Genomic DNA, 27,993 nt, shown 5'->3' with positions numbered 1-27,993 from the left:
GAAAGATTTCATGTAATCCATGGACACCGGTGAAGATCACAAATCATTGAAGAAAAAAGGTTCAGAGCACTGTCTAGTGGGTCTAGATGACCCAACTCCCAATGTTAAAGTGCCTAGGATAGAACAAGGGTTAGATATGAACTTTATTAACTTTATATCAATGTTAAAACGTTCGTGACGATCGCAGGTCTGCAGTGGAGGAAATATCAGATTTTTAAAAAATCTTCGTTTCTTAGGAACAAACAGCTACCACTAAAATAAACAGCTGTGATCTTATTGAAACTCAGCTTTAAGTTTCTCTAATGTGTGCAGAAAATGAAATGCATCCGAATGATGAATGAATGATGTTGGAAAGCGATGTCTGTCATCAGACATCAGTCACCAGTCCAGGGTTCTGACAGCAGTTTAATGCTGTGGAACAGCGAGAACCTTCATTGTGACGATGGACACTGGAGACACAACATTGATCAGAACATCTCTTCTTCAGGAAAATAAAAAACGGTTTCCTTTAACTTTGACTCCACTGTTTCCTTCAAAGTAAAAGCTTTTGCAGGGCAGAGACCTTTACATTCTTCTAAGTATAAAAATGACGAAAGTGAAGATTTAGGTACACAATATTGTTTCTGCACTAAAATAATAGCTAGCACTTTGGTTCAAACACACATTTCATCCACAGAAACGTCAAAACCTGAAAGGGGTTTGAGTTAAAAATGATCAGAAGCAGCTCTGCTCCTCATCGTCTGCAGACATGAAGACAAACTGATGAGAACCACAGCGCCCAATGCGGTCAGAACATCCGTCAAGCTGCAGCTTTGGTCTCCCATTCCTGTGAAAACAGAAAAACCTTCATCAATGAGTCCAACAAGGATGTCAGATCTGTCTAAACTTCAGCCTTTTGGGCCCGTTTTCTGGATTGATGTGAACTTTGGCAGAAACGGCTCCTCCTCCTCATTGCTCCTAACCCATCGCACCTTCTTTCTCTGGAAAACCTTCCCATGTTCCAGGAAAAGCGCTGAAGGAGCTCGTCGTAAAGAGTTTTTAGCTGACGCCGTCCGCCGCAGCAGAGGGTTCAGGATGCTCGCCTGCACACAGCAGAAAGGTCAGAGGTCAGGGCTGCGAGCCGGCCTCAGCTCCGCCTACAGGGCAACACCTACCTGAGCGCGCTCGGTGTAGAGAGCCAGCGACTGTCTGAAGGAGGCGCGCTTGCTTTGTTTCCCGACGGACGGCAGGTTTGTCTCTGAACCCGCCCGGAGCTGCACCGCCGCCTTCCCGGCCAGCTCCAGCTTCTGGACGCTCCGCTGCACCTCAGCGCCTCTGCTGTCTGAGACGCAGGAACGGGAACAGGTTTGGTGTCAACAGGGAGCAGCTCTTTACTTCTGCATTCAGCTTTTCAGACCTTCATCCTTTTACCATGTGACACTGCAGCCTGAAGCCTTCGTCACATTGCTCATTCCTAACCGCGCACGTCTCACGTGCACAGCACTAACGGGCTCCAGTCTGCAGGATTTTGGGGGTTAAAAATGAGAAATCTGTTTGACACGCCTGCGTCTCACCTTCTCCCCGCTGACTGAACCTCACCTGTTGTAGAAAAATGTGCATGAACTCGTTCTCTCTATGGGCCCCTGAGCGGTCTACCACCTGGATTTCTGATGTAGCTCACCTGACCAAGAAACCTTAAGGACGGACATGCATGAGGACTTCCAGCATGATCACCTCAGCAAACATAAATATTCACATCCGACTCAAAGCTCTGTGGGCCTTCAGGAAGGCTTAAAAACCAGACTGTAGGTGTGCAGCAGATGGAACTGGACTCTCAGGTTCAGGACTTAGACAAGAAGTTTGATCCAAAAAGATCCTGTTTCCAACCAGCGATCACAGCTGCTGTTCTGGACAGAAACAGTTCCGCTCTTGTTCTTCACCTTTAGGAGGCGCCACAGGAAGTCCTTCACCTCCCTCTCTCCTCTCCATCCTCCTCCCTCATGTCCTTCTTATCCATCAACCTCCTCTATGGTCTTTCCTGGTAGCTCCACCTTCAGCATCCTGTCAACATCATCATCACTGCTTCTCCTCTTAACCCTTGTGCTATCTTAGATGACCCCCCCCCCCTTCCATTGACGTGTTCTCCCTACCATGGCCAAGGTGGATACAGTGATCCCTCGCTATAACGCGGTTTACTTTTCACGGTTTCGCTACTTCATGGATTTGCATCGTGCATTGTGTTCTCGATTCTGATTGGCTAAAAAGTCACTCCGCTTCTTCTCTACCTGTGTGTCAATAACGTTGCAGTTTAATATGTACACGTACGTAAATCAGCTTGCCAAATTTACATTACGTCGTGCAAATTCTCTTGCAATTTCGAGTTTCTCTAAAACCCATAGAAAAAGAGCAACAACTGCCTATCACTATGTTCTTCTCCTGAACAAACACAGCTGCACCGCGGGCTTCAAAAGAAGAAAACACTGCAGAGCGGAGTCAGGATGCAGCGGCTCAGTCTGTAGAGCAGTGAAATACACCTGAGTCACTATTTGTCCCACTGTACTGTGTATTTTCATAATCATTTTAAACACGACAGTGTTTAGTGTTTAAGACAGTACAGTACAGAAGTTATTTGTTAAAAAACGTTTCTAAAGTACCGTCATTTGAGAAACAAATGCTTGAGCCTGTAAAATGGTTTGTTCTTTCTTTTCAATGTATAATAGAGTTTTTAATTGTATAATAATTGAAAAAAAGAGAGGTTTCTACTTCACGGATTTTGCCTATGACGGGTTATTTTGGAACTTAACCCCCGCGAAAAACAAGGGTTTACTGTAAAGGTGGAAAGATTTCATGTAATCCACGGACACCAGTGAAGATCACAAATCATTGAAGAAAAAAGGTTCAGAGCTCTGTCTAGTGGGTCTAGATGACCCACCTCCCAATGGTAAAGTGCCTAGGATAGCACAAGGGTTACGCATTGGTCTCATTAGTTTTTTTCCAGGTAACTTTTTGATCTGCAGTTAATCATAAACTCAGCCCATATTTCATAAACATTGGAGGTTTTTATTCTTTAAATTGTTGGCGGCTAGTTTAATGTGTAACAATCATATTTGCCTTTTTGTTTTTTAAGCTCAGTTTAGGAGTTTACAGTTTTACATTCACAAGGACATAAATCAAGGATTTTTATTTAGTTTTTTTTTTCAAATGTATCAATAATCGTTGTTGTTCGCTTTTAGGCCAAATTAACATTTAGCCTTGTTAGCATTGATCTTCTTCTCAGCTAACATTTGCTTACTTTGGTTAATTTGGATTTAGTTTGATTGAAACCTGTCGGCATTTCATTTATTTAGTGTTTTGTATGTTTCTGGGGGTTTCTTTGGACTGGGACCTCATCAGTTTCTGCTGTGAACGGCTGCAGGAACCAAAAACCTTCTGGTTCCCTCCAGCCTGAACCCAAAGGAAATTCTTCTGCCGGTCCAGACAGATGGGTTTGTCTTGTTGCTGTACTGTGGTGACGACTCACTGTGGCTCCTGAAGACAGTGTTGCTGTACGTCACTGGGTCTCTGGACAGCACTGACGCCCGCTGGTTTGAGTCCTGAGAGCCATGGAGCTGAAAGTAGAAGATGATGTCAGATGGCTGATGTCACGTTCTCACAGACGAGGGGTAAAAGTGGCCGCATTTGCACTTTCATCCAGCTTTTGACACGCCTAGTAAGTCCTTCTGCTGTCTAACCTTGGTTTGTTGGAGCTGGACGCTGCTCTCCTCAAGTTCCTCAGTTTCTCCTCTGCCTGTTCTTTTCTCTGCAGACAGTTCAGCCTTCTGGTTCTGGTTCTTCCAGTATCTGAACCAACCTCTGCTAACAGACTCACTCTGGATTCTCACCTTCTTCTCCCGATACCCAGCTCTCCATTGAGGCTCCCCTCTGCGTCTGACCGTATTAACTTTCTCTGAGTTCCTTCAATTAACATCACTCCACTGAGCTCTGATGACCATCATTTCACTCTCTGGTTACGTTCTCCTGAACCTCCAAAAGTGTCAAATGTTGCCGTTTTTCAAATGACCTCTAGAGGCTGTTTACAAAAAGTTGCAACCTCCCTGTTACCTTTGTGCTATCCTAGGCACTTTAACATTGGGAGTGGGGTCATCTAGACCCATTAGACCAGGGGTGGGCAATTCCAGGCCTCGAGGGCCGGTGTGTCTGCATGATTTCCAGATACTCTTGCCCTACTCATGGCTGATTACCTGGTTCAGGTGTGTCCAGCCAATCAGTACATGCCAGAGCAGGGTATGCTGGAAAACATGCAGGACTGCGGCCCTCAGTGCCCCCCTCTGCACTAGACAGTGCTCTGAACCTTTTTTCTTCAATGATTTGTGATCTTCACTGGTGTCCATGGATTACATGAAATCTTTCCACCTTTATCCACCTTTGTCATGGTGGGGGGAACATGTCAATGTAAGGATCAGGGGCCTCATTTATAAAGGTTGCGTACGCACAAAAGAAGGCGTACGCCACTCTCTACTACGCAATAGTTGAGATTTATAAAAAGCAAACTTGACGGGAAAATGTGCGGTCCTTCAAGCTCTGACCCAGGCGTACGCACAAAAACGGGTGAAATGAGAAACGGCGACACCGTCGGCAGATGGAAGAAACACGTGAAAGTGAAAATGACAATACTGCCTCTCAGAAATAACATGAAGACTTCACAAAGCAAGTCTGACAATTAACAGCTACACCAACACCCGTTTGATCGATCAGCAGTGAAACAAACAAAAAAAAACAAATCAAACGAAAATTACAACAGAAATTCAAATGAACACTTATTTGCAGAAAGAAAAGTGAAATATGTTCTGCAATATTGGCATGTTGTGCAATTCATCCTCATAAATAATATAGTTAACAGAACGAAATAATGTACAAAACTGATTTTCTCCTCAATGTGTCCGTCTGGCGGAGCAGATAGAGGTGCAGACAGACAGATGGATAGATAGAGAGAGATGCATTAATTGTCCACTGGGGAAAGTTGTTTTCATATTAAAACATTTCTTCATAAGCTACAGAATTATGGTATTCATGCATATGCCTTTAGTTTGTTTTATTTTTGATAAAACAATGTATGGCGTATGTCTCAACCATTCAGAAAGCAACAAGAAATTACATTTGCTGATCAATTTCCCATTTCCACGTGGATTATTACCGACATCTGTAGCTTGTCAGATGTAATTAAATGGAGGGAAATAAAATGCTCCATCACAATGCGTAATGACGCACAATGGCTGATCTTAGAAGATGTGGCAAATGGAAGAATTGGGAGTGAACGCATCTTTAGACAGCAAGAAGACTTGCTGGCAAAGAGGACGAGTGGCTTATGAGCCGGTTCAGACTTCCTCCAGCCGTCCTGTTGGACCTCTGCGGGCTTTTGGGCAGAGGAGCACTCGGAGGAACTACGCGTGTCACCCGGTGCGGTGCATCTGGCGCTCCGGTGCCCCTGCCCCCCCTCCCCCCCCCCTCCTCCCGATGGAGCGCTAGAAGTTTTTTTGCCTCGACTTTGATGTCCGACCATTTCTTTTTTATTTCGGCCACGGTCTGAGGTTGTGAGGTTACAGCATTTACAGCGTCTGCCACCGTTTGCCGCTCACGTGCCTTTTTGGCATTAGTAATGCCCACACTGTGCCCCAAACAACACTTTTCTCCTCTTTTCCACCTCGCCAACGATAACTTCTACTTCACATTGAGCAAGTTACGTTTTTTTCATTTCCTCTCGGTGTTTGCCATGGTTTCGCAATCAATGAATATTCATTTGTGGGCGTTTCACAGACTATTTATGGGCAACTATGGGCGTGTCATGAAGCCGCAAAAGCTGCACTGCATTTAGGATTGGTTGTGATTTATTAAGGGAAAGATGCGTAGGATGTGCGTGCGCACGGTTTTATAAATCCCAATATTTCTGTGCGTACGCACGTCCTATGTTTCATCCGTACGCCACTTATGATGCAAATCCTACGCAAAGTTTTATAAATGAGGCCCCTGGTCATCTGGACCCCATAGGCTAGCACAGGGGTGGGCAATTCCAGGCCTCGAGGGCCGGTGTGTCTGCATGATTTCCAGACATCCTTGCCCTAATCATGGCTGATTACCTGGTTCAGGTGTGTCCAGCCAATCAGAACATGCCAGAGCAGGGTATGCTGGAAAACATGCAGGAATGCGGCCCTCAGTACCCACCTCTGGGCTAGCACAAGGGTTAAAGAGTAAATGAATATGGAGTAGATACCACAGCAAATTGTATCTGTTTCAAGATGCTTCTCCTCTGGTATGTACCATGTGCTCAAGCATGGAGGTGTTGGAGTACAGAGGCTGGTCCTGGCATGTTCCACTCACAGCGAAGGGGTCGTCCATGTAAGGGTTGGAGGTGGGAAACTTGCGGGTTTGCAGTCTGCTGAGAAACCAAAAACGAAACAGAATAACATTCAGACTCAGGAGGGTACAGGAAGTTAAATAAAATTTCAAAGTTTTAGAGCACATATGTCAAACTCAAGGCTTGTGGCCCAAACACTGTCCATATAACCCAACCTGACAGAATCAAATGTAAAAGGATTTATGCTAAAGTAACAAGCAAACAAATGTTTTCTATGCAACTGTAATTGTTACTTTAAAAATTTATAATAAATAAATAATGAGTTATTTAACATTAAGGAGTAGTTACATTTATTTTTCATTACATTTAGTTACATGTATAAGTTACATCTGGCCCTTTGAGGACAGACACTATGCTGATGTGGCCCCCAGTGAAAATGAGTCTGACCCCCCTGGTTTGGAGGATCGGTGGTCAAATGATCAGCCAAACTATCGGTTAAATTGTCGGATAATTCCATCCATCCATCTTCCTCCGCTTATCCGGGATCGGGTCGGGGGGGCAGCAGACTGAGCAGAGATGCCCAGACTTCCTTCACCCCAGCCACTTCCTCCAGCTCCTCTGGGGGGGGCCCCGAGCTGTTCCCAGGCCAGCCCAGAGACGTAGTCTCTCCAGCGTGTCCTGGGTCTTCCCTGGGGCCTCCGCCCAGTGGGACATGCCCAGAACACCTCTCCAGGGAGGCGTCCAGGGGGCATCCGGACTAGATGCCCGAGCCACCTCAGCTGGCTCCTTTCGATGTGGAGGAGAAGCGGTTCTACTCCGAGCTCTCCAAGGGTGACTGAGCTCCTCCCCCATCTCTAAGGGAGTGTCCAGCCTCTCTATGGAGGAAGCTTATTTCAGCCGCTTGTATTCTGGACCTCGTTCTTTCGGTCATGACCCATAGCTCATGAACATAGGTAAGTATTGGAACGAAGATCGACCGGTAAATTGAGAGCTTTGCTTCTCGGCTCAGCTCTCTCTTCACCACGACAGACCAATACAGCAACCGCATAATTACAGACGCTGCTCCGATCCGCCTGTCAATCTCATGCTCCGGTCTTCCCTCACTCGTGAACAAAACCCTGGCTGACCAAGATCATACTGGTAAAGTCGTTCCAAGAATTTATCCAACAATTCAACCAACAAATTATCCGACATAATTTGTTGGTTGAATTGTTGGATAAATTGTTGGAACGACTTTACCGGTATGATTCATGTGTAACGAGGAATTAGCAAACAACAAAGTTTCAAATGTGGCAAGACATCCAAGAATAAACATGCAGCTTTTCCCAAAAACATCCTGATCCAGATGAGAAAAAAAGTAGTTTGCCGACAAAAATCTATTGGAAAAGCGGATTAACTGCTGGGTAATTACGACATATTTGCCAGCTTAAAATAGAAATAGTTCTCATCGGAACCTACCAAATGACAGATGACCAAAAAATGAACATCTCTTCAGGAACTTCAAAGACCAGTGAAATGATGCTGTTCACTGGAAACAGCAGGTTTTCCAAAGGCTGTTGCTGCTTCCGGTGTTTTACTTTCTGTGGAAAACTGATCCAAACGGCTCTATGAGTGGTAAAGGTTGCAGACCCCTGTGCAAGACAGTCCAACCACATCCTCCAGAAATGCAGGAGGGATGTTGTCTTCTCCTGACTTGATTGTTCTTAGCATCTTTGGCCCTGCTAATGAGAACTCCAAACCTAGAATCCATGACGTGTTGATGGAAGCTTGGAAGGCACTAGATGTCCTTATCTGCCTGATTTTCCAGATGAGGTCAACACTCTGCCGAACATCACCCAGGGTTGGAGAAGGAAGGCTTTCCATCCTGCTGTGCTTCCTGGTTCAGCTGAAAATCCACTTTACCTCCTGCTGTTTCTTCTCTCCTCAGGGTTAGGGTTAGGTCATTTTCACAGCTTCCACTTCAGGCGCCCTCAGCCTTCGTAGAGGAAAGCTGTCATGAAAAGTAGCAGCAACTTCCTAAAGAATTTGCAGGAGGAGCTCCACTGGGATGTACGATGGTGTTTCTGGGGAACGAGGACTTCCTGGAGGTATGGAGGTGTCTGACCGACCGTGCATTTGTAAGTGATGATGAGAAGTTTGTATTCAATCTGGGATGAAACAGGAAGTCAGTGCAGCGATTTCAGGATGGGGGTGATGTGCTCATACTTCCAGACTCCCTTTAGGATTCTGGCTGCCTTGTTTTGGATGTATTGAAGTTTTTTTATATTCTTGTTGGGAATCCCAAAAAAAAGGCAGTTGCAGTAGTCCAACCTTGAGGAGATAAAGGGGTGGTCAAGAGCTTCTGAGTCAGGAAGTAATAGAAGGGGCCGGAGTTTGGAGAGGTTTTGTTGTTGGTGGTGGAATGAGGTCTTTCTGTGGTATGGAAGTTTAGCTGAGGGTCAAACCATACTCCTAGGTTGGGGATTGAGGAGGACTGTTGAATGTGAACTGGGACATTGACGAGGAATGAATCTGATGGGGGGGGGGGGGGGGGTTGTGCTGTTTAGCTGTAGGAAGCTGCTGTTCATCCATGCCTTTATTTTTAAGGTATGAATATTGCACTGACCAGGTTGTACTTTTAATGTCATTGTACTTGTGACAATGACAAATAAAAATCTGTCTATCTATCTTGAACAGGTAAGGAGTATATTTCCAACCTGAGAGCATCTCCAGTGTGCTCCTGAATGGTGTTGTCATGGTAACTGGCATCCTGCAGCAGCTTGAGCCATCGCTGCTTTTCCTCTGCAGAGCTCACCTGGAGAAATAATGGTCTGACACGGATGACTCCTACATAAACCAGCTTTAAGCTCCACTTCATCCAACTTACCTCCAACACAGCAACCTGGTCCCCGAGCATGCTCAGTGTGACCCTGAAGGCGTGGTCTGGCCCGGCTCTGACCTCGCAACCTCTGAGTTGAACGGTGTACTGAGGGCAACGCTCGCTTTTGCCCCTCTCCTCCTCTTTCTGCTCCTCCTCTCCAAACATGTAGAGGAAGCCGCCCTCCACCTGACACCGAAGGTTCTGCCACTGACAGTTCATCAGGACGTTCAGGAACCCTGTCACACCCAAGAGCCCGGCCTGTTACTCCCCAGACTTCATAGTGTTCAGTGACGGCGCCACTCGCCTTTCTTCTCTACCTTCATCCATCCTCGTGGGACATTCAGGATCCCTCTGGTCCTCAGAATCTTCCTGAACTGAGCCGGACTGAAGACAGACGGGACACAAACCAAAAACATGTTCACATTCTAACCCGTTTAGTAAAGTTCTCCTGCCTGTTGCTCTGTGTTTAACCCTTGTGCTATCCTATGACCCCCCCTTCCATTGAGGTGTTCTCCCTACCGTGACAAAGGTGGATAAAGGTGGAAAGATTTCATGTAATCCATGGACACCAGTGAAGATCACAAATCATTGAAGAAAAAAGGTTCAGAGCACTGTCTAGTGGGTCTAGATGACCCACCTCCCAACGGTAAAGTGCCTAGGATAGAACAAGGGTTACGGCCCGGACTAACGAGGGAACAAACTGGGATCCGTTTGAACAGAACCAAACAAAGCAGCTCCTTCAGGTCCGACGCAGTGAGAAGTTCTTCATGAATCCAAACTGACCCTGAATCTGGACTTTGATGTCAGAGGATTCGGACGGCGTGGAGCGTTCTGCAATCACTAGCCGCGTTTACATGGGCAAAAGTAATTGGAAAGAATGCCTGATCGGAAGAAAAATGAGTCATGTAGACGCGCCGTTCAGAATAAAGCTGTACTAAGAGGAAAAATAATTTCGCTCTCCTCATCGTTAAAGAAGCGTAAACAAGAGAGGCTTAATCAATTAACATGTCAACTTAAAGATTTGCAAAAAAAACATAAAATTGGAGCGAAACATGATAACAGAACAAAGATTAAAAAAACTACAAAATGAGATAGATGAGATATACTCAGAAGAAGTTAAAAAGAAATTGGTTTTTCTAAAACAGGGATATTACGAAGCAGGAAGTAAAGCAATGAAACTATTAGCATACAAATTGAGAAAACAACAAAAAGATAACACAATCACTAAAATAAGACACTCCCGAACAGAGGAAATACAATATAAACCAGAAGATATCCAAAATTGTTTTGAAGAATATTACAAAAATTTATACGCACAGCCAAAACTAGATAACATAAATGAAATAGGATCTTTTCTTGAATCCCTAGATTTACCTAAGGTCACACAGGAACAAAATAAAACCTTGGTGGCAGAAATAACGGAAAACGAGGTGAAGGCTGCAATATCCAGGCTTAAACCACAGAAGACTCCAGGTCTAGATAGCTTCCCAGCTGAGTGGTACAAATGTTTTAGGGCTCAACTAACTCCTAAACTTTGCAAAATATGTAACTGGGTACTACAAAAGGGAACAATCCCCTCCTCATGGAGGGACGCTATAATTTCAGTGATACCAAAAGAAGGAAAAGATAAATTAGATTGCAAACAATACAGGCCAATATCAGTGTTAAACGTAGACTATAAAGTGAGCGACCTTGGGAGCATTTCGGGCAGGCAACTCAGGCAGGCTTTACTTAGGCCACTCCCCTAGGGTGGGTCAGTTAATCAACTCACCTGTGCAGCATCCTATTTAAGTCCAGGTGTGTAAGTTGTTCATCCTTCTTTACTGCAGCACTGCGTTCTTTGCCCCACCCTCCTCCCCGGCTTCCACCTGTGAGCTCCGTTAGGGGTATTTATTACCCAAAAGTTTATGTAAATTTGTCTCTTGGAATTGCACAGAGTTTTATGCCAAACTAAAGGAAAGTGAAATGCAAAGTTAAAGCAAAGTGAAGTGCAAGTAAAAGGAAAGTGAAATGCTAACTTGAAGGAATGTGAAATGCTTACTCGGAGGAAAGTGAATGCTAACTTAAAGGAAAGTGAATGTCAAAGAATGTGAAAGCAACAAACATTTACCAATATTAATGTCATCCCTAAAAGAATTTGGACAATTATCAGGCTACAGATTAAATGTCCAAAAAACCCAGTTCTTAACTCTCAATTTTAATCCACCGAAACAGCTTTTGAATAAATATGACCTGATATGTACTACAAATACAATGAAGTACCTAGGAATTAACCTCACCCAGGATATTACTAAATTATTTGATGCAAATTATGCCCCTCTAAACTTAAAAATAAAATCAGACATTTCCAGATGGATTCATCTACCAATCTTCAAGGATAGACACAATTAAAATGGTTATCCTGCCTCGCTTAATGTATCTTTTCCAGATGCTACCAATTGAAATAAAAGATCAGCAATTCATTGAATGGGACAAGATGATTTCACGTTACATTTGGAAGGGTAAGAGACCCAGAATACGATACAAAGTAATGCAACTGTCTAAGGACAAAGGGGGTATGGCACTACCAACCCTCAGGGATTATTATTATGCGGCTCAAATAAGACCACTTGTAGGTCTCTGCGATCCACAATTTAGGGCAAGGTGGAAGGAAATAGAAGAGGGAGAACACACAGAACCTCCCATCCAAACCAAGATAGCAGATAGTAAACCGACAAATAACTCTGACGAAAACCCATGGCTAAAAATATCACTAAAAATATGGCGGAAAATAGCTAAAAACTGTAGTTTGGAGGGAGCAGAAAAGGTGCTGCGATGGGGAGCATACGACACAGATTTTATACCTAACAGGACAGACTCAAGATTTAAAACATGGAGAACAACAGGAGTCACAGCATACTGCAACCTAATAAAAAAGGGGGCAGTAAAAAGTTTTGAAATGTGTAAGAAAGAATACAGTTTGGAGAACAGGGATTTTTTTAGGTACTTACAGATACGACATAGACTGAATGGGATCTTGGCTGAGGGATCAGGAAAATTAGACAATGACATTCTGAAAGTGTTTATAACAGCCTATACTTCTGGGAGCGGACGAAGAATAATATCCAAACTGTACAAGGGTCTACAGGACTCCCGACACACAAACACTCAATATGTTAAGAGTAAATGGGAATGAGAAGGAAGATTGCACATCACTGAGGAAGAATGGGAAAATATCTGTAAATCCCAATGGAGAACCACTCATTCACATAGTTGGAGGGAATTTGGATGGAAAAGCATCATCAGATTCTTCATCACCCCCACACAAAAGAGACATCAAGGTGTTGGTACAGGCTGTTGGAGGTTATGTGGCTCATCTGAAGCCAACCACTACCATATATTCTGGGATTGTCCTGTACTCATATCCTTTTGGCAAGAAATCCATAAATGTTTGGAGACGACATTTCAAGAAACCTTTCCCTTTAATGCCTCAGCTCTATACCTGGGAACAGTAACACAACACATGCAGTCTGCAGCAGACCAATATGTAATGAGAATATTGCTGTTGGGAGGGAAGAAGGCCTTGACAAGAAAGTGGTTACAACCTGATGCTCCAACAGTAGATGATTGGTATAAAACAATACATGATATTTATGTTATGGAAAGACTGACTTTTGCAATAAAGATGCAAACAGATAAAGGTTTGAGATGGTGGGCAAAATGAGTCAAATATATTGGACCTCTTAGACCTGACCTACTTTAATTCTAAAAAATAAAATAAAATACTTCTCTTCCAGTATTTTAAACAGAACTACGCATGTGCGACTGATTTATGTTGACCGAAAGGGCTGCGCATGTAAAACGTTTTTCTGATCCCATGTACACGGTTGAATTCTAATCCGACCATTGATCCGATCAAGATATTTTGCCCATGTAACCGCGGCTACTCATTGCTGACTGCGTCTCCTCACATCAAGAGTTGGACTCTGGAAAATCCTCCACTTTTATTTCCAAAACACTAAAGAAGACTTTGATTCATAAATGTGTCTTTTATCATTGAATGTTTCATTTAGTAAAACATGGACTGAATGTGAAAAAAAATCAAAGCTGAGATCAGATTTAATTTGGTTGGAACACGGACCGTTATGCCGTTCTCTGAGGGTTCTAGATCCTGAATCAAAGCTGATTTAAATGTGAACATCTCTCTGCTCAGAAAGTGACTTCAGTTCTGATTGAGGTTTGGAAACAACATCATTCCTTCAAACGTTTTGTAGCCCGGTAGTTTTGAATTCAACTGTGAATAATCCCAAACAATCATGAGATTAGCTGGGATTTGAAAGCTGCATGGATGTAACTGGGGGCTTTCTTGTATGTTTTACCCTGGAGGACGGCAGCAGCTCTGACTCCATCAGAGACGAGAAGCTCTGAGTCTTCTCCTCACTTCTGAGGCTGACGTCCACGATCACCTGCACAGATCAAGTGTCACCCCGGTTCTGGTTCTAGACTTTCTGGACGATCCGGATCCGTTTGAAGCGGCGTCAGTCTTTCTGCTTACCGTCCTCCACTCTTCAGCCTGCTGGAAGCTGCTGTAGCCCAACACCAGAGAATCAAAACCCACCGGCGCCACTTTGAGCTGGTGCTGGATCTTAGAGTGGGTCTTTGACTTGTAGAAGACCTGACAGCCACGCAGGTTCAATTCCAGCTGAGGCAGAAGATCCCGAGCACATTTATAGCACTAAAGCAGCCAAAGAACAGGCACCAGTTATTTCAAGAGAATTGATTGTGGGGTTAGGAGAAAACCACTCCATGGTCTCTGAACGTGTCCAAAGTCTCCATCTGCTGCCCTTCATGGATCTCCAGAACATATAGGATCTGATCCTCTGATGGATTCAATGATCCATCCTGGTCCCTCAGAGAACCTCAGCATCTTCATCTCTGCTGCCTCTTCTGCCTCCAGCTCAGAGTCTCTGAACCAGCAGGGACCCTTTCTACCCCTCCTGCCTGTCCTACCCCTCCTGGCTGTCCCACCCCTCCTGCCTGTCCTACCCCTCCTGCCTGTCCCACCCCTCCTGCCTGTCCTACCCCTCCTGCCTGTCCTACCCCTCCTGCCTGTCCCACCCCTCCTGCCTGTCCTACCCCTCCTGCCTGTCCTACCCCTCCTGCCTGTCCTACCCCTCCTGCCTGTCCTACCCCTCCTGGCTGTCCTACCCCTCCTACCTGTCCCACACCTCCTGGCTGTCCTACCCCTCCTGCCTGTCCTACCCCTCCTGCCTGTCCCACACCTCCTGGCTGTCCTACCCCTCCTGCCTGTCCTACCCCTCCTGCCTGTCCTACCCCTCCTGCCTGTCCCACACCTCCTGGCTGTCCTACCCCTCCTGCCTGTCCTACCCCTCCTGCCTGTCCTACCCCTCCTGCCTGTCCCACCCCTCCTGCCTGTCCCACCCCTCCTGCCTGTCCTACCCCTCCTGCCTGTCCTACCCCTCCTGCCTGTCCCACCCCTCCTGGCTGTCCTACCCCTCCTGCCTGTCCTACCCCTCCTGCCTGTCCCACCCCTCCTGCCTGTCCTACCCCTCCTGCCTGTCCCACCCCTCCTGCCTGTCCCACACCTCCTGCCTGTCCTACCCCTCCTGCCTGTCCCACCCCTCCTGCCTGTCCCACACCTCCTGGCTGTTCTACCCCTCCTGCCTGTCCTACCCCTCCTGGCTGTCCCACACCTCCTGGCTGTTCTACCCCTCCTGCCTGTCCTACCCCTCCTGCCTGTCCTACCCCTCCTGCCTGTCCTACCCCTCCTGCCTGTCCTACCCCTCCTGCCTGTCCCACCCCTCCTGCCTGTCCTACCCCTCCTGCCTGTCCCACCCCTCCTGCCTGTCCTACCCCTCCTGCCTGTCCCACACCTCCTGGCTGTCCTACCCCTCCTGCCTGTCCTACCCCTCCTGCCTGTCCCACACCTCCTGGCTGTCCTACCCCTCCTGCCTGTCCCACCCCTCCTGGCTGTCCTACCCCTCCTGCCTGTCCTACCCCTCCTGGCTGTCCTACCCCTCCTGCCTGTCCTACCCCTCCTGCCTGTCCCACACCTCCTGGCTGTCCTACCCCTCCTGCCTGTCCTACCCCTCCTGGCTGTCCTACCCCTCCTGCCTGTCCCACCCCTCCTGCCTGTCCTACCCCTCCTGCCTGTCCTACCCCTCCTGCCTGTCCCACACCTCCTGGCTGTCCTACCCCTCCTGCCTGTCCTACCCCTCCTGCCTGTCCCACACCTCCTGGCTGTCCTACCCCTCCTGCCTGTCCTACCCCTCCTGGCTGTCCTACCCCTCCTGGCTGTCCTACCCCTCCTGCCTGTCCTACCCCTCCTGGCTGTCCTACCCCTCCTGCCTGTCCCACCCCTCCGGCCTGTCCTACCCCTCCTGCCTGTCCTACCCCTCCTGGCTGTCCTACCCCTCCTGCCTGTCCTACCCCTCCTGCCTGTCCCACACCTCCTGGCTGTCCTACCCCTCCTGCCTGTCCTACCCCTCCTGCCTGTCCCACACCTCCTGGCTGTCCTACCCCTCCTGCCTGTCCCACACCTCCTGGCTGTCCTACCCCTCCTGCCTGTCCTACCCCTCCTGCCTGTCCCACCCCTCCTGCCTGTCCTACCCCTCCTGCCTGTCCTACCCCTCCTGCCTGTCCCACACCTCCTGGCTGTCCTACCCCTCCTGCCTGTCCTACCCCTCCTGCCTGTCCCACACCTCCTGGCTGTCCTACCCCTCCTGCCTGTCCTACCCCTCCTGGCTGTCCTACCCCTCCTGCCTGTCCTACCCCTCCTGCCTGTCCCACACCTCCTGGCTGTCCTACCCCTCCTGCCTGTCCTACCCCTCCTGGCTGTCCTACCCCTCCTGCCTGTCCCACCCCTCCTGCCTGTCCTACACCTCCTGGCTGTCCTACCCCTCCTGCCTGTCCTACCCCTCCTGGCTGTCCTACCCCTCCTGCCTGTCCTACCCCTCCTGCCTGTCCTACCCCTCCTGCCTGTCCCACACCTCCTGGCTGTCCTACCCCTCCTGCCTGTCCTACCCCTCCTGGCTGTCCTACCCCTCCTGCCTGTCCTACCCCTCCTGCCTGTCCCACACCTCCTGGCTGTCCTACCCCTCCTGCCTGTCCTACCCCTCCTGCCTGTCCCACACCTCCTGGCTGTCCTACCCCTCCTGCCTGTCCCACACCTCCTGGCTGTCCTACCCCTCCTGCCTGTCCTACCCCTCCTGCCTGTCCTACCCCTCCTGCCTGTCCCACACCTCCTGGCTGTCCTACCCCTCCTGCCTGTCCTACCCCTCCTGCCTGTCCCACACCTCCTGGCTGTCCTACCCCTCCTGCCTGTCCTACCCCTCCTGGCTGTCCTACCCCTCCTGCCTGTCCCACCCCTCCTGCCTGTCCTACCCCTCCTGCCTGTCCTACCCCTCCTGCCTGTCCTACCCCTCCTGCCTGTCCCACACCTCCTGGCTGTCCTACCCCTCCTGCCTGTCCTACCCCTCCTGGCTGTCCTACCCCTCCTGCCTGTCCCACCCCTCCTGCCTGTCCTACCCCTCCTGCCTGTCCCACACCTCCTGCCTGTCCTACCCCTCCTGCCTGTCCTACCCCTCCTGCCTGTCCTACCCCTCCTGCCTGTCCCACCCCTCCTGCCTGTCCTACCCCTCCTGCCTGTCCTACCCCTCCTGCCTGTCCCACACCTCCTGGCTGTCCTACCCCTCCTGCCTGTCCTACCCCTCCTGCCTGTCCCACCCCTCCTGCCTGTCCCACCCCTCCTGTCTGTCCTACCCCTCCTGCCTGTCCTACCCCTCCTGCCTGTCCCACCCCTCCTGCCTGTCCCACCCCTCCTGCCTGTCCCACCCCTCCTGCCTGTCCCACCCCTCCTGCCTGTCCTACCCCTCCTGCCTGTCCCACCCCTCCTGCCTGTCCCACACCTCCTGGCTGTTCTACCCCTCCTGCCTGTCCTACCCCTCCTGGCTGTCCTACCCCTCCTGCCTGTCCTACCCCTCCTGGCTGTCCCACCCCTCCTGGCTGTCCTACCCCTCCTGCCTGTCCTACCCCTCCTGGCTGTCCTACCCCTCCTGCCTGTCCCACACCTCCTGCCTGTCCTACCCCTCCTGCCTGTCCTACCCCTCCTGCCTGTCCCACCCCTCCTGCCTGTCCCACACCTCCTGGCTGTTCTACCCCTCCTGCCTGTCCTACCCCTCCTGGCTGTTCTACCCCTCCTGCCTGTCCTACCCCTCCTGGCTGTCCTACCCCTCCTGCCTGTCCTACCCCTCCTGGCTGTCCCACCCCTCCTGGCTGTCCTACCCCTCCTGCCTGTCCCACACCTCCTGCCTGTCCTACCCCTCCTGCCTGTCCTACCCCTCCTGCCTGTCCCACCCCTCCTGCCTGTCCCACCCCTCCTGCCTGTCTTACCCCTCCTGCCTGTCCCACACCTCCTGCCTGTCCTACCCCTCCTGCCTGTCTTACCCCTCCTGGCTGTTCTACCCCTCCTGGCTGTTCTACCCATCTTTTTTAGTTTTTCATCTCGTCCTGTTTTTCTTTTAAATTATCATTTCATCAACTCCTCAGAGGCTAAATGTCAAGTCGCCGTACATTGTCCATAACCCACAAGCCCCGCCCCCTCACCAGCAGCACATCGTTTCTGACGATGAAGAGCTGTTTGGACCACTGGCCGAGCCACTTCCTCCTCCACAGGTAACCACACAGGCGAGACTCGGGGGCGGGTCTTAGGCACGGCTGCGAGCTGCTCCATTGGATGTAATGAGCCCTGTCCTTGACATCAGCATCTTCATCCTCCTCCTCTTCCCCGTAGGACTCGTAGTGGCTGCTGTCTGACTCCGCCTTCTCTGGAATTGAGAAGAACTATGTGGTTGGTGGTTTCGTCGTGATTCTGGACAGCTCTGTGTTTCTTAAGTACCATTGTTGTGCATGGTGGGGCTTGCAGCCATGTAAGGCTCCGCCTCCTCGTACGTGTCTTCCTGGTCTCCTCCCAAACCTCCTGAAGGGAGGGGGGGCACAGTGGGGTTCTGCATTCGAGGAGATGAAGATCAGTCTTTGTAAAGTTTCTGGAAAAACCAGGACTCAGACAAATCATTGTTGAGTTCTTTTACTTTTGACAAAGGAGTTCCTTTCAAAATAAAACATCCTGTTCAACACAGGAGCCTGCTTTTTCATGAATATTATGGTCTGTATTTGCAATGTATTCATTCCAGAGGATTTCTTGATCACACAAGGCCAAGGATTTAGTGTCACGTCTGCAGATGAACTTTATCCACTTTATTTATGGTTATGCCCACTCCTGAAGGGATTTTACGGTTTTAGGAAAACCTCTGATATAAATTCATTCATTCAACCAAATAAAATGGAACCAAAGCCAACAAAGTCACTGATTTGATTGATTAGAAATATTTTCTTCTTCAGTCCCAGTTTCAATAGAAGCTAAAAATCCACGTTGGTCTGTTGAACCTCAGGTTACAGATTCCTGCTGATCAATACCAAGACATGATTGGAGGGAATCCCAACCCTCCTGTCTGTTGTTTTTGGCTGGTTTGGTGGCACATTTATATTAAAAAAAGATGATATCATATTAATCAGATTTATGAAGGTAAAAAAAATGTATTTTATACCAAATAGACATTTATTTATGTTCAACTTAGAAAGTTATATTTTCAAAACTGTGATTTTGTTTTTTTGTTGTGGCACAAATAGCACTTCCTCTTTAAGTTCGCTTTAAGTTAGCTTAGTGTTTTATCTGGAAATGACGGCTAGGTTTGGATCGGCACACAGGAACTAATCCAAAACCCAAACTGGAACGTCTTAAAGCCACTGAACGGGAGGCAGCTGCAAGGAATTCTGGGATGCAAGTTTCTCTTGACCTTCCTAAAGCCTGCTGCATTGTGACATTTAGTTTGTGTGTGTTTGTTGTGTGATAATTGTGTTTGTAGTGCATGCGTGTGTGAATAACATAGCCCAGATGCTAATCAGCTGCCATGAACGACCACTTCCTCCTGGTTCCAGGCTGTGAGCCAATCAGATGCTGAGGAGATGGTCCCATTTATAAACAGTGAGTTCCTGCCCCCCCCCCGTCATGGATCCAGCCCTCCCAGACCTCAGCAGAACCAGTCTGTCCTTAGTGACCCACATCACACACCGTCCTCCGCTTCCTCCTTCTGCCTGAAAACAGATTTCTTTCCGTCCAGAGACATTTTATGATTTATCTACATTTTATGATCTGAACAGACCAGTTCTTGATCTGAAATGAAGTATTTCTGAAGCATCTGAGCTCGTTTGAAATCTGAAACGACGGCAAATCTGTTAGAAAGAAACGTTGAAGAACATCTGAGGGTTCCTGAAGGAGACATTTGGGGGGTTCTGCTTCATGAACGTTTGGATTCTTTGTGGTGAGGAGAACGATTCAGCTCCACTGTTCCAGAGAAAACCAAATCCGACTAGGGGCTAGATCTAGATTTGGGTCAATACCCAGATTACAGTCTAGGTCCAGATCAGAGTCTAGGTCAAGATCAGAGTCTAGGTCCAGATTAGAGTCTAGGTCCAGATTAGAGTCTAGGTCCAGATTAGAGTCTAGATCAAGATTAGAGTCTAGATCCAGATCAGAGTCTAGGTCCAGATCAGAGTCTAGGTCCAGATTGGAGTCTAGATCCAGATCAGAGTCTAGGTCCAGATCAGAGTCTGATCCAGATTACAGTCTAGGTCAAGATTAGAGTCTAGGTCCAGATTACAGTCTAGATCCAAATCAGAGTCTATGTCCAGATCAGAGTCTAGGACCACATTAGAGTCTAGGTCCAGATTGGAGTCTAGATCCAGATCAGAGTCTAGGTCCAGATTAGAGTATAGGTCCAGATTACAGTCTAGATCCAAATTAGAGTCTAGGTCCAGATCAGAGTCTTGGTCCAGATTGGAGTATAGATCCAGATCAGAGTCTAGGTCCAGATTAGAGTCTAGGACCACATTAGAGTCTATGTCCAGATTAGAGTCTAGGTCCAGTTCAGAGTCTAGGTCCAGATTACAGTCTAGATCCAAATCAGAGTCTAGGTCCAGATCAGAGTCTAGGACCACATTAGAGTCTAGGTCCAGATTATAGTCTTGGTCCAGATTAAAGTCTAGGACCACTTTAAGGTCTAGATCCAGATCAGAGTCTAAGTCCAGATCAGAGTCTAGGTCCAGATTGGAGTCTAGATCCAGATCAGAGTCTAGGTCCAGATCAGAGTCTAGGACCACATTAGAGTCTAGGTCCAGATTAGAGTCTTGGTCCAGATTAAAGTCTAGGACCACATTAGAGTTTAGATCCAGATCAGAGTCTTGGTCCAGATCAGAGTCTAGGTCCAGATTAGAGTCTTGGTCCAGATTAAAGTCTAGGACCACATTAGAGTTTAGATCCAGATCAGAGTCTTGGTCCAGATCAGAGTCTAGGTCCAGATTAGAGTCTTGGTCCAGATTAAAGTCTAGGACCACATTAGAGTTTAGATCCAGATCAGATTCTTGGTCCAGATCAGAGTCTAGGTTCAGATGATATCTGTCCGTCAACTGGTGTCACATGATCGTGGAGGGGGACTCACCCCGTTCCTTTTCCAGAGGGAGGAGTCCTGAAGAGGGAGCAGCTCCGACGAGGAGACACCTTGAACACAAACCAATGTGAGCGTCAGAGTTCTCATGGACCAGAGAATCAGCGTCCTGCGTCTTGAGGAGCTTTTGTCCTGTGGAGTTCTGCATCATCCGTGGGAATTGGACCTGACATGTTTTTTAAAGTCGAGGAGAACCAGACATCTGATTGGTTCTCCTCAGGGATAGAACTGTCCTGTTAATTGGTGTTTATCTGCTGTTCACAGACCTGTGGGTTTACTTGGTTGAGATCCGCTCATCGCTAAAAAAGAAAAGAATTAAAACATCATAATAATAAACATGAAAGACGACTCAAAATATTCCTCTTTTCTGCTGAAACCAAACCTGCTTCATATGTCAACTTCAAACCAATCATTATGGCCTAAAAAGAATCCATTAGAGCTGGTGAAACTGCTGCAACACCCCCTACAGGAAGCTGGGTGTAACTGCACCTAAACTCAAAAAGAATTATCAAAAAAGTTATTTAAATCTTTTTTGTTAAGATCTGCATCCATGTGTTGTTTTTAAATCATATGACAGAACCGGTTCTGAACACGAGACAAAGGCGATCCCGGTTCTGGTTGGAGTCACAGTCGCCGAACCTGCAGGAAGGTCGGCTTGCTTTGGTTTCATGTCCTCCTTGGTGTTCTGTCCTGTCTGGTTCTGTTTTTGTTGATGTTCTGAACCTCATCATTACATCTTTGCTGATTTAAAAATAATTTTCAAGTCTAAAGTTGTAGTTTCTGTCATCCCCTACTGGATGCAGCAAACAAACCCTCACCTGTGGCAGGTGTGTCCAGAGGATCGTTGCTAGGAGACGATGATGGACAGCTCATGATCATGTACTCAGCATCTTCCACTGCACACAAACAAGCATGAGCTTTAATGAGGTTCTGCAGAAAGTTCCCATCAGAACAGCGCTTCGGTCACCTGGAGAGTCTTGGCTCTGCAGTTTGGACAGCAGCTCTGAGACGGACTTCTTCTGAGCCTGAGCAATGTAACTCAAGTTCTCCGAGTCCAGAACGGACAGGAAGGACTGCAGGTCCCAGATCAGCTTGGCCAGCACTGCAGGAAGAACCAGGAGGCCATCAGAACCACAAAAAAGATCTTCATGTTCATTGTTACTAAATATCTGGAAAATATGGCTTCATGAGATCTTTGGACCAAACCAGAAATGTTCTCAGAGACGAGGAAAAGGAACCGCTTTGGAAACATGACATCACAGCAGCAAAGATGCCAGCCAGAGCATCAGCTGATCTATCGGGGATGGGTCCTCCAGAAAAACCCCACATGGATCAGTGGGAACGTTTTAGATGTTCACTTTGGTTCTGATTGTCTTTTTTAAATAGAACCCTTCTGTCTGGGACGTTATCCCTGTCACCAATGTTCCTTAAGCATCACCTTAAAGGATTTTCCCATGAGTCTTGGAGGTTTGTGTCAGTCAGCACACCTGTACCTGTCTGTGCACAGCCATAACACCTCAGCAGTCCCTGATGTTCCAGCTGTGAAACCTTCAACAAAACTGAATTAACTTCATCATGTTTTTTTAAGATCCACCAACTGGAACTATTCTTTTAAGGGACCAGCAGGTTAGTTCTTGGTCCCCCACCCCCACCCCATATTGTGCATGAAAGTGAATAACTCTTCCTGCAACATGATGGAACCTGCTACAGACCCAAACCCAGGAGAGGAAGTTCTTAGAAACACTAGAACTTCTGTTGAGTCCAGAGACAACAGTGACATCTACAATCATGGATGTGGTTCTCAGGTGAACCCCAAAGCTCCTCCCACACCTTCCTGATGCAACCATAGCAGAGGAATCCAGCAGCAGCTGGGCTGTTGGCTTGGCCTTCACACCGTCACCGACAGTCAACACGACTCTGAGTGGCATTTAATGGTTAACGCAGAGAACAGGAATTACATCATCATGGAAGCTCCTCCTACATTTGCTGCTCATTCCAATATCATGGATGTGCTGCAGAGTGTGCAGTAAGCACATGCATGCAGACGTCTGAGTGGCGTGTTAACCCTGAAGCTCACGGGGAGCATGCTTCATTAGAAGAGGGCTCCTTCCAACAATCTAAAACATGTCTGTGGGGGTGGGCTCCAGCACCCCCCAAAGGCGAGTCCGCTGACATGCTAGTTATCTCCAGGGCCAGCTCTGCACCGACCCGTCACACGCTGCATCGACACATCATACGCTTCACCGACACGTCACACGATGCACCGACCCGTCACACAATGCACCAACCCGTCACACGCTGCACCGACCCGTCACACGCTGCATCGACACATCATACGCTTCACCGACACGTCACACGATGCACCGACCCGTCACACAATGCACCAACCCGTCACACGCTGCACCGACCCGTCACACGCTGCATCGACACATCATACGCTTCACCGACACGTCACACGATGCAACCACTTTGAAGAGGACTCAGAAGACCTCAGAGCTGATCCCTGATGTGATCCCACCTCCACCTAGAACTCCTCTGTCCCCCTTCAGCACCCCCCCCCCCCCCACACACACACACACTGTCTCTAACATCCGTCTCTGTCAGTCCAGACCTCCTCATATGTTACCACATTTCCTTTCGGGACACAAACTTTCTCCAGGTCCACAGAGACAGTGTCTCTCTCTGACCTTCTCTTCTCCATCAACATCCTCAAAGCAAAGATTCCATCTGTAGTTCTCTTTCTCTGCGTGAAACCATCCTGCTGCTCACAAATGTTCACGTCTAGTTTGTCTTGCTACTGTTTCCCATAACTTCTTTGTTTGGCTCATCAGCTTTATTCCTCTGTAGTTTTCACATTTATGCACATCTCCCCCTGTAACCCTTGTTCTATCCTAGGCACTTTAACATTGGGAGGTGGGTCATCTAGACCCACCAGACAGAGCTCTGAACCTTTTTTCTTCAATGATTTGTGATCTTCACTGGTGTCCATGGATTACATGAAATCTTTCCACCTTTATCCACCTTTGTCATAGTAGGGAGAACACGTCAATGGAAGGGGGGGGTTATCTAAGATGACAAGGGTTAAAAATGGACATCACCTGTTACCTGCACCAACATCTCCATTGAAATCTGCACCAATCACAACTCTCTCTCTTCTAGAAATGATCATCATCACTTCATCAACATCCAACCAGAATTTCTCCTCCAGCTCCTGCCGGTGGGGCAAACCACGAACAACATGAACCATCAAACCTTCTATTTCTATCTTCAGACTCATCCCTCTGACACTCTTCTGACCTCCACATCACTCCTAACAAAGTCCTCCTTTAAGGTAACTCCTACATTTCTCCTCACCTCCACCATGATAGAACAAGCTGCTCCTGAGCGTCCAGCCTTGCTGCCGCTCCACCTGGTCTCCTGGACACAGCCCGTCTACCTTCCTCCTCTGCATCATGATCACTAACGCTCTACCTTTTCCTGTCATTGCTCCAACATTCAAAGTCTCTCCTCTCAGTCCAACACTCAGGACTTTCCTCCTCTCCTTCTTCCAGCAACACTAGTCTCATTTCACCGGTACCCTGTTGGTGACCAGCACCGATGGAGGTCACAACATAACAGCCTGACAACACAATATAAAACAGCTGAGACTTTTTAGTTGGAGAAGTAATGGAATCCTGTTCTGTTTTTCCTTGAAAGGAACATCAGAGTCAACAAATCTCTGGACTGAATGCCACCATTGAGAAGAGCCGGCCTTTGTCCCCCAAACCCGTCCATGTCCACAGAGTGAGTCCATTCAGGGTGGGGGTGGGAGCTGAAGGTTAAACGTTTCTGATTAACCCGTCTCTGCTGACGGTTAGAGCATCTGCTTATCAGAGTGCTGCTGCCTAAACGCTGCGCCGCACATGCCTTACACGCCTACGGCGGCCGGACGCTGCTGCACAGACAAGAAAACATCACTGGTTTGTGTTTCTGAACGCAGCCTATCTGAGCATCAGAATCACTTCCTGTTTCTGCCTTTGAAGCAGCAGGACACACACAGTCCTGTTTACATCATTTAAGAGGACGTCGGAGCGCCTGAAGCTAAACGTTTGGACCAGAATTGATTCAAAACCTTCCCTTCAACCTGCAGTCACTCAGCTAAACTCATTCTGCAGTTTCCTTCAAATCCCAGACTTCAAGAGGGAAACCTGATGTTTGACTGTCATCTGAATTATTGGGGTTTTAAGATCACATTGCAGGATTTCACAGCCATGAAATTTCACTCCATCTTTCTCACCAACAGGAAAAGGAGCGTCCAGTTTCCTCTGCTTCACGCTGATCCGTTAGAACTTTGGAAACTTCCATTTGTTGATGAAAATGTAAAATAACTGAACCTGAATAGAAAGGAATGATGGGAAAAAACCTTCAGTGAACTAGAGCAGCTAGAAAATCATATGTCTGAGGAGGAGGTGCCGGATGGTGTGTCGACTTAAAGGAACCGCTTCAGCTTCATCTGTTTGCTCATTTGATGGGCAGAACAAGTTAGAAAAAAAAGAAAGACAACAAATGGAATATGTATATATAACATCCCAGTTCACCAAACAGATTTAACAGCTGAGGTTTTCTCAGCTGTTTGGAGCCTCTCAAAGCCGCCGCATGAAGAAGCCTTTCTAATGGCTGCTGGCTCCGGTCAGCGTGGGGGGGTCGGATCATCAGGCGGGACCTGGAGGTTTTTCACTTTGTCATCAGATGACATCCAGAAAGATAATTGGAGAACAAGCAGGAGGAAAGTGGAAACTTTGAAGACACAAACAAACAGACAGAACCTAAACAGTCTATTAGTGAGGCCCCCAGAGGCCCCCAGAGGGCCACAGCAGGAAGTGGGCATGGAGGAGGACAGATGGGTGGTTCGGGAGCCAACATACCATCACTGGGACAAATCCTGCAGATGAGGGTCCCAGAAGACCTAAGGGACCGGGCTCGTCTCTTTGAGGACCTGCTGCCCACCCCTAACAGGGATATAATCGGTTTATGACATTCTGGTCCAGACCCAGCCCACCGCTTTCAGAGGGAAGAGTGAAGCATGAGGTAGAGATGTTTCCACACCTTCATCATCCTCAGAGAGGAAGGAACCGGACTCTGAGGCTCCATAGCTGTTGTTTGGAATCAGTGCTGTCATCCATTCAGCTGTCTCTTTGGAGGAAAAGGTTCTGATTTTTCCCCAAAGGGAACCGGCTCTGACAACATCTGACAGCTCCTTCCACCAGAACCACAAATGAGAACAATCTGCACCAGAACCACTTGGGAGGAACCGATGAAGAGCAACATCTGAGCGGAGAGAGCGCCACGGCGAGGTCTGAGTTTGCTTCCTGCCGTTCAAACAGCAAAGACACTAGTCTGCATGAGAACCGACCGTGAACGTTCCACTGATGGAGAACTGATCCATCAGAACCACAGCACATCTTCATGAAGCAGAACCGTTTGAACTCTTCGTGGAGAGAAAGCTGACAGCCGCAGCGCCTCCCGTTCAGAGCAAACAGTAAAACGTTTCTGCCACAAACCCTGTGGTCCTCCAGCTCTCTACAGAACCGTCTGTGTTCCGGTCCAATTCCCTCATGTCCCCCTCAGTGGACCTGCAGCAGCAGAGCGGTACGGTACCTTTCTGTTTGTCCATGTCTGCGTCTCACAGGCTCTTCATGCTGATTCCAGATCCTGCTGCTCCTTCCTCAGCAGCTCCAGGTCTGACTGCAGAGTCCGGCCCCCCTGTGACCTCAGCGCCTGGGGAGGGGGGTGGGCGGACCAGCGCTCATTATGTGGGAGGTACAGAAAGTCAGAGCGAGCCGGGCCAACACAGAAGAACCTCCTGAAGACGAGCTCCTGGGTCCACTTGATGAAAATCTTTCAGCAAAAAGACTTTTCTGTGGTCAGGAAACGTGTCTGTTTGTCCGCAGGCGGGTTTGGAAGTATTATCTGAGCTTTTTCATCCACTAAATCACCTTCAAATGGACACGCCATGCTGCTTCACCTCTCTGAAAACAAACTAACCTTCAACTAAACCTGCTCCAGACCAGGTTATGTTCAGAGCATGAGTTGCTATGGCAACTTGACATACCCTGAAACATACCTCCATTTCTGGAACCGAAAACTGAGGTTATCAACTTCCTTAGCCTCAAACTTACCGTGGGAGCTAGCAGAACCTGCTTTCTGGAATACCCCCCTGCTGCTATTATGTCCACACTAACACAACTGAGACACACACACATACATATGCACAACACACACAGGGAAATACACACAAACACAAACAAATATACACACAGAAATACACACAAATATACACACACATATACACACAAACATGCTGAAATATACACACAAACACACAAACGTGTTTGTTTTTTGCCGCTAAAATGTTTATTTATTTATTTTCTTTTTTTACTAACCTTTTTTAGATAGATAGATGACTTTATTAATCCCACAATGGGGAAATTTCATTTATCTGTGGCAGCAACACGACATTCAGAAATAATCTATATAATTTAACATCAATAAAGGACATCACAAATGACATTTATATTAGATAATTAAAAACATTACTAAAATTATTATGAAAAATTATTATCAAAAATGAGATTCTTATTAAATAAAGAAATAAATATTAAATAAATAAATACAGACAAAAAAAAAAAAAAACTTTAAGACTGTGAACTTTGACCTTGCGGAGGTGCTGTGACAGCTTTCACCCTTTATTATGAACCAGAACCAGAACCAGGGATGCTTCCTGATCTGAGAATGTTCTTAATGGTCCAAACAAGAAGACCAAGTTATTTCATCAGCTCCAGAAGGTGGTTCTGCTGCAGAACATTCAGGAACCATCATTCACTGACATGTTCTCCACCTGCCTCAGGTAGAGAACCACCTTGTGAAGGGTTCTTCCTAAACTGGACCTGATGATGTCAGAATCTCAAACTGTTAGTGTTCCTGATTAGAACAACCGTCAGTATCTGGATGCAGTTCTACCTTTTACATCCTCACAGGTTCTTTTTCTTCGTTTTTCAGGTGAATAGAACCCAAACATAAAACTGCCAGAGATTACAATCAGAAATCTGAATGCAGATCTTCTCCCCGTTTCCTTCTGAACACGAAAAACCCTAGAAAATCATCAAACTTCAGGTTCTTTCATCCAGCTGCTGCTTTAAAGAAGTAAAGCAGAACTTCATCCGAACATGGGTTTTATTGGTTCACTGGTTGCTGTTCCGCTC

General features: G+C 47.6%; 1 protein-coding gene across 11 annotated transcripts; it reads right to left on the bottom strand.

The window, feature by feature from the left end:
* Positions 1–125: 125 nt before the first annotated feature.
* Positions 126–27,955, bottom strand: si:dkey-220o5.5 (actin filament-associated protein 1-like 2). Of its 11 annotated transcripts, none has more exons than XM_023958087.2 (17): positions 27,752–27,886; positions 26,390–26,509; positions 21,720–21,854; positions 21,571–21,648; positions 20,747–20,805; positions 18,088–18,196; positions 17,796–18,016; positions 13,726–13,905; positions 13,550–13,636; positions 9,509–9,575; positions 9,198–9,427; positions 9,028–9,125; positions 6,295–6,412; positions 3,500–3,587; positions 1,155–1,321; positions 972–1,082; positions 126–826 (listed from the first exon to the last, which is right to left on the bottom strand). In XM_023958087.2, the coding sequence occupies exons 2-17, from the start codon at positions 26,403–26,405 to the stop codon at positions 800–802; spliced, it is 1,791 nt and encodes a 596-aa protein (XP_023813855.1). In that variant the 5' UTR covers positions 26,406–26,509; positions 27,752–27,886; the 3' UTR covers positions 126–799. The 11 variants fall into 11 exon arrangements, 9 of the variants coding, with proteins under 9 accessions (XP_023813855.1, XP_023813856.1, XP_023813857.1 ...); XM_023958088.2 differs by having other exon boundaries at positions 6,295–6,409; XM_023958089.2 differs by having other exon boundaries at positions 13,726–13,872.
* Between the last annotated feature and the right edge of the window lie 38 nt (positions 27,956–27,993).

Source organism: Oryzias latipes, chromosome 9 (assembly GCF_053564925.1).
Source record: "Oryzias latipes strain Hd-rR chromosome 9, Olatipes_Hd-rR_3.1".
NCBI classification, from domain to species: Eukaryota; Metazoa; Chordata; class Actinopteri; order Beloniformes; family Adrianichthyidae; genus Oryzias; species Oryzias latipes.
Note: the sequence above shows the minus strand (reverse complement) of the source record. Positions and strands in the feature narration are given on the sequence as shown.

What these genes read in the sequence shown, in the direction of transcription:
- si:dkey-220o5.5 (XM_078953439.1), bottom strand. Translation starts at nt 27,809, where the DNA reads ATGTTTGGGTTCTATTCACCTGAAAAACGAAGAAAAAGAACCTGTGAG. An exon ending in CCCCACCATGCACAACAATG is followed by an intron (nt 18,017 to 18,087) that starts GTACTTAAGAAA and finishes TCTCAATTCCAG; the next exon opens with AGAAGGCGGAGTCAGACAGC. An exon ending in AGGTTTTCCAGAGAAAGAAG is followed by an intron (nt 827 to 971) that starts GTGCGATGGGTT and finishes CTGTTTTCACAG; the next exon opens with GAATGGGAGACCAAAGCTGC.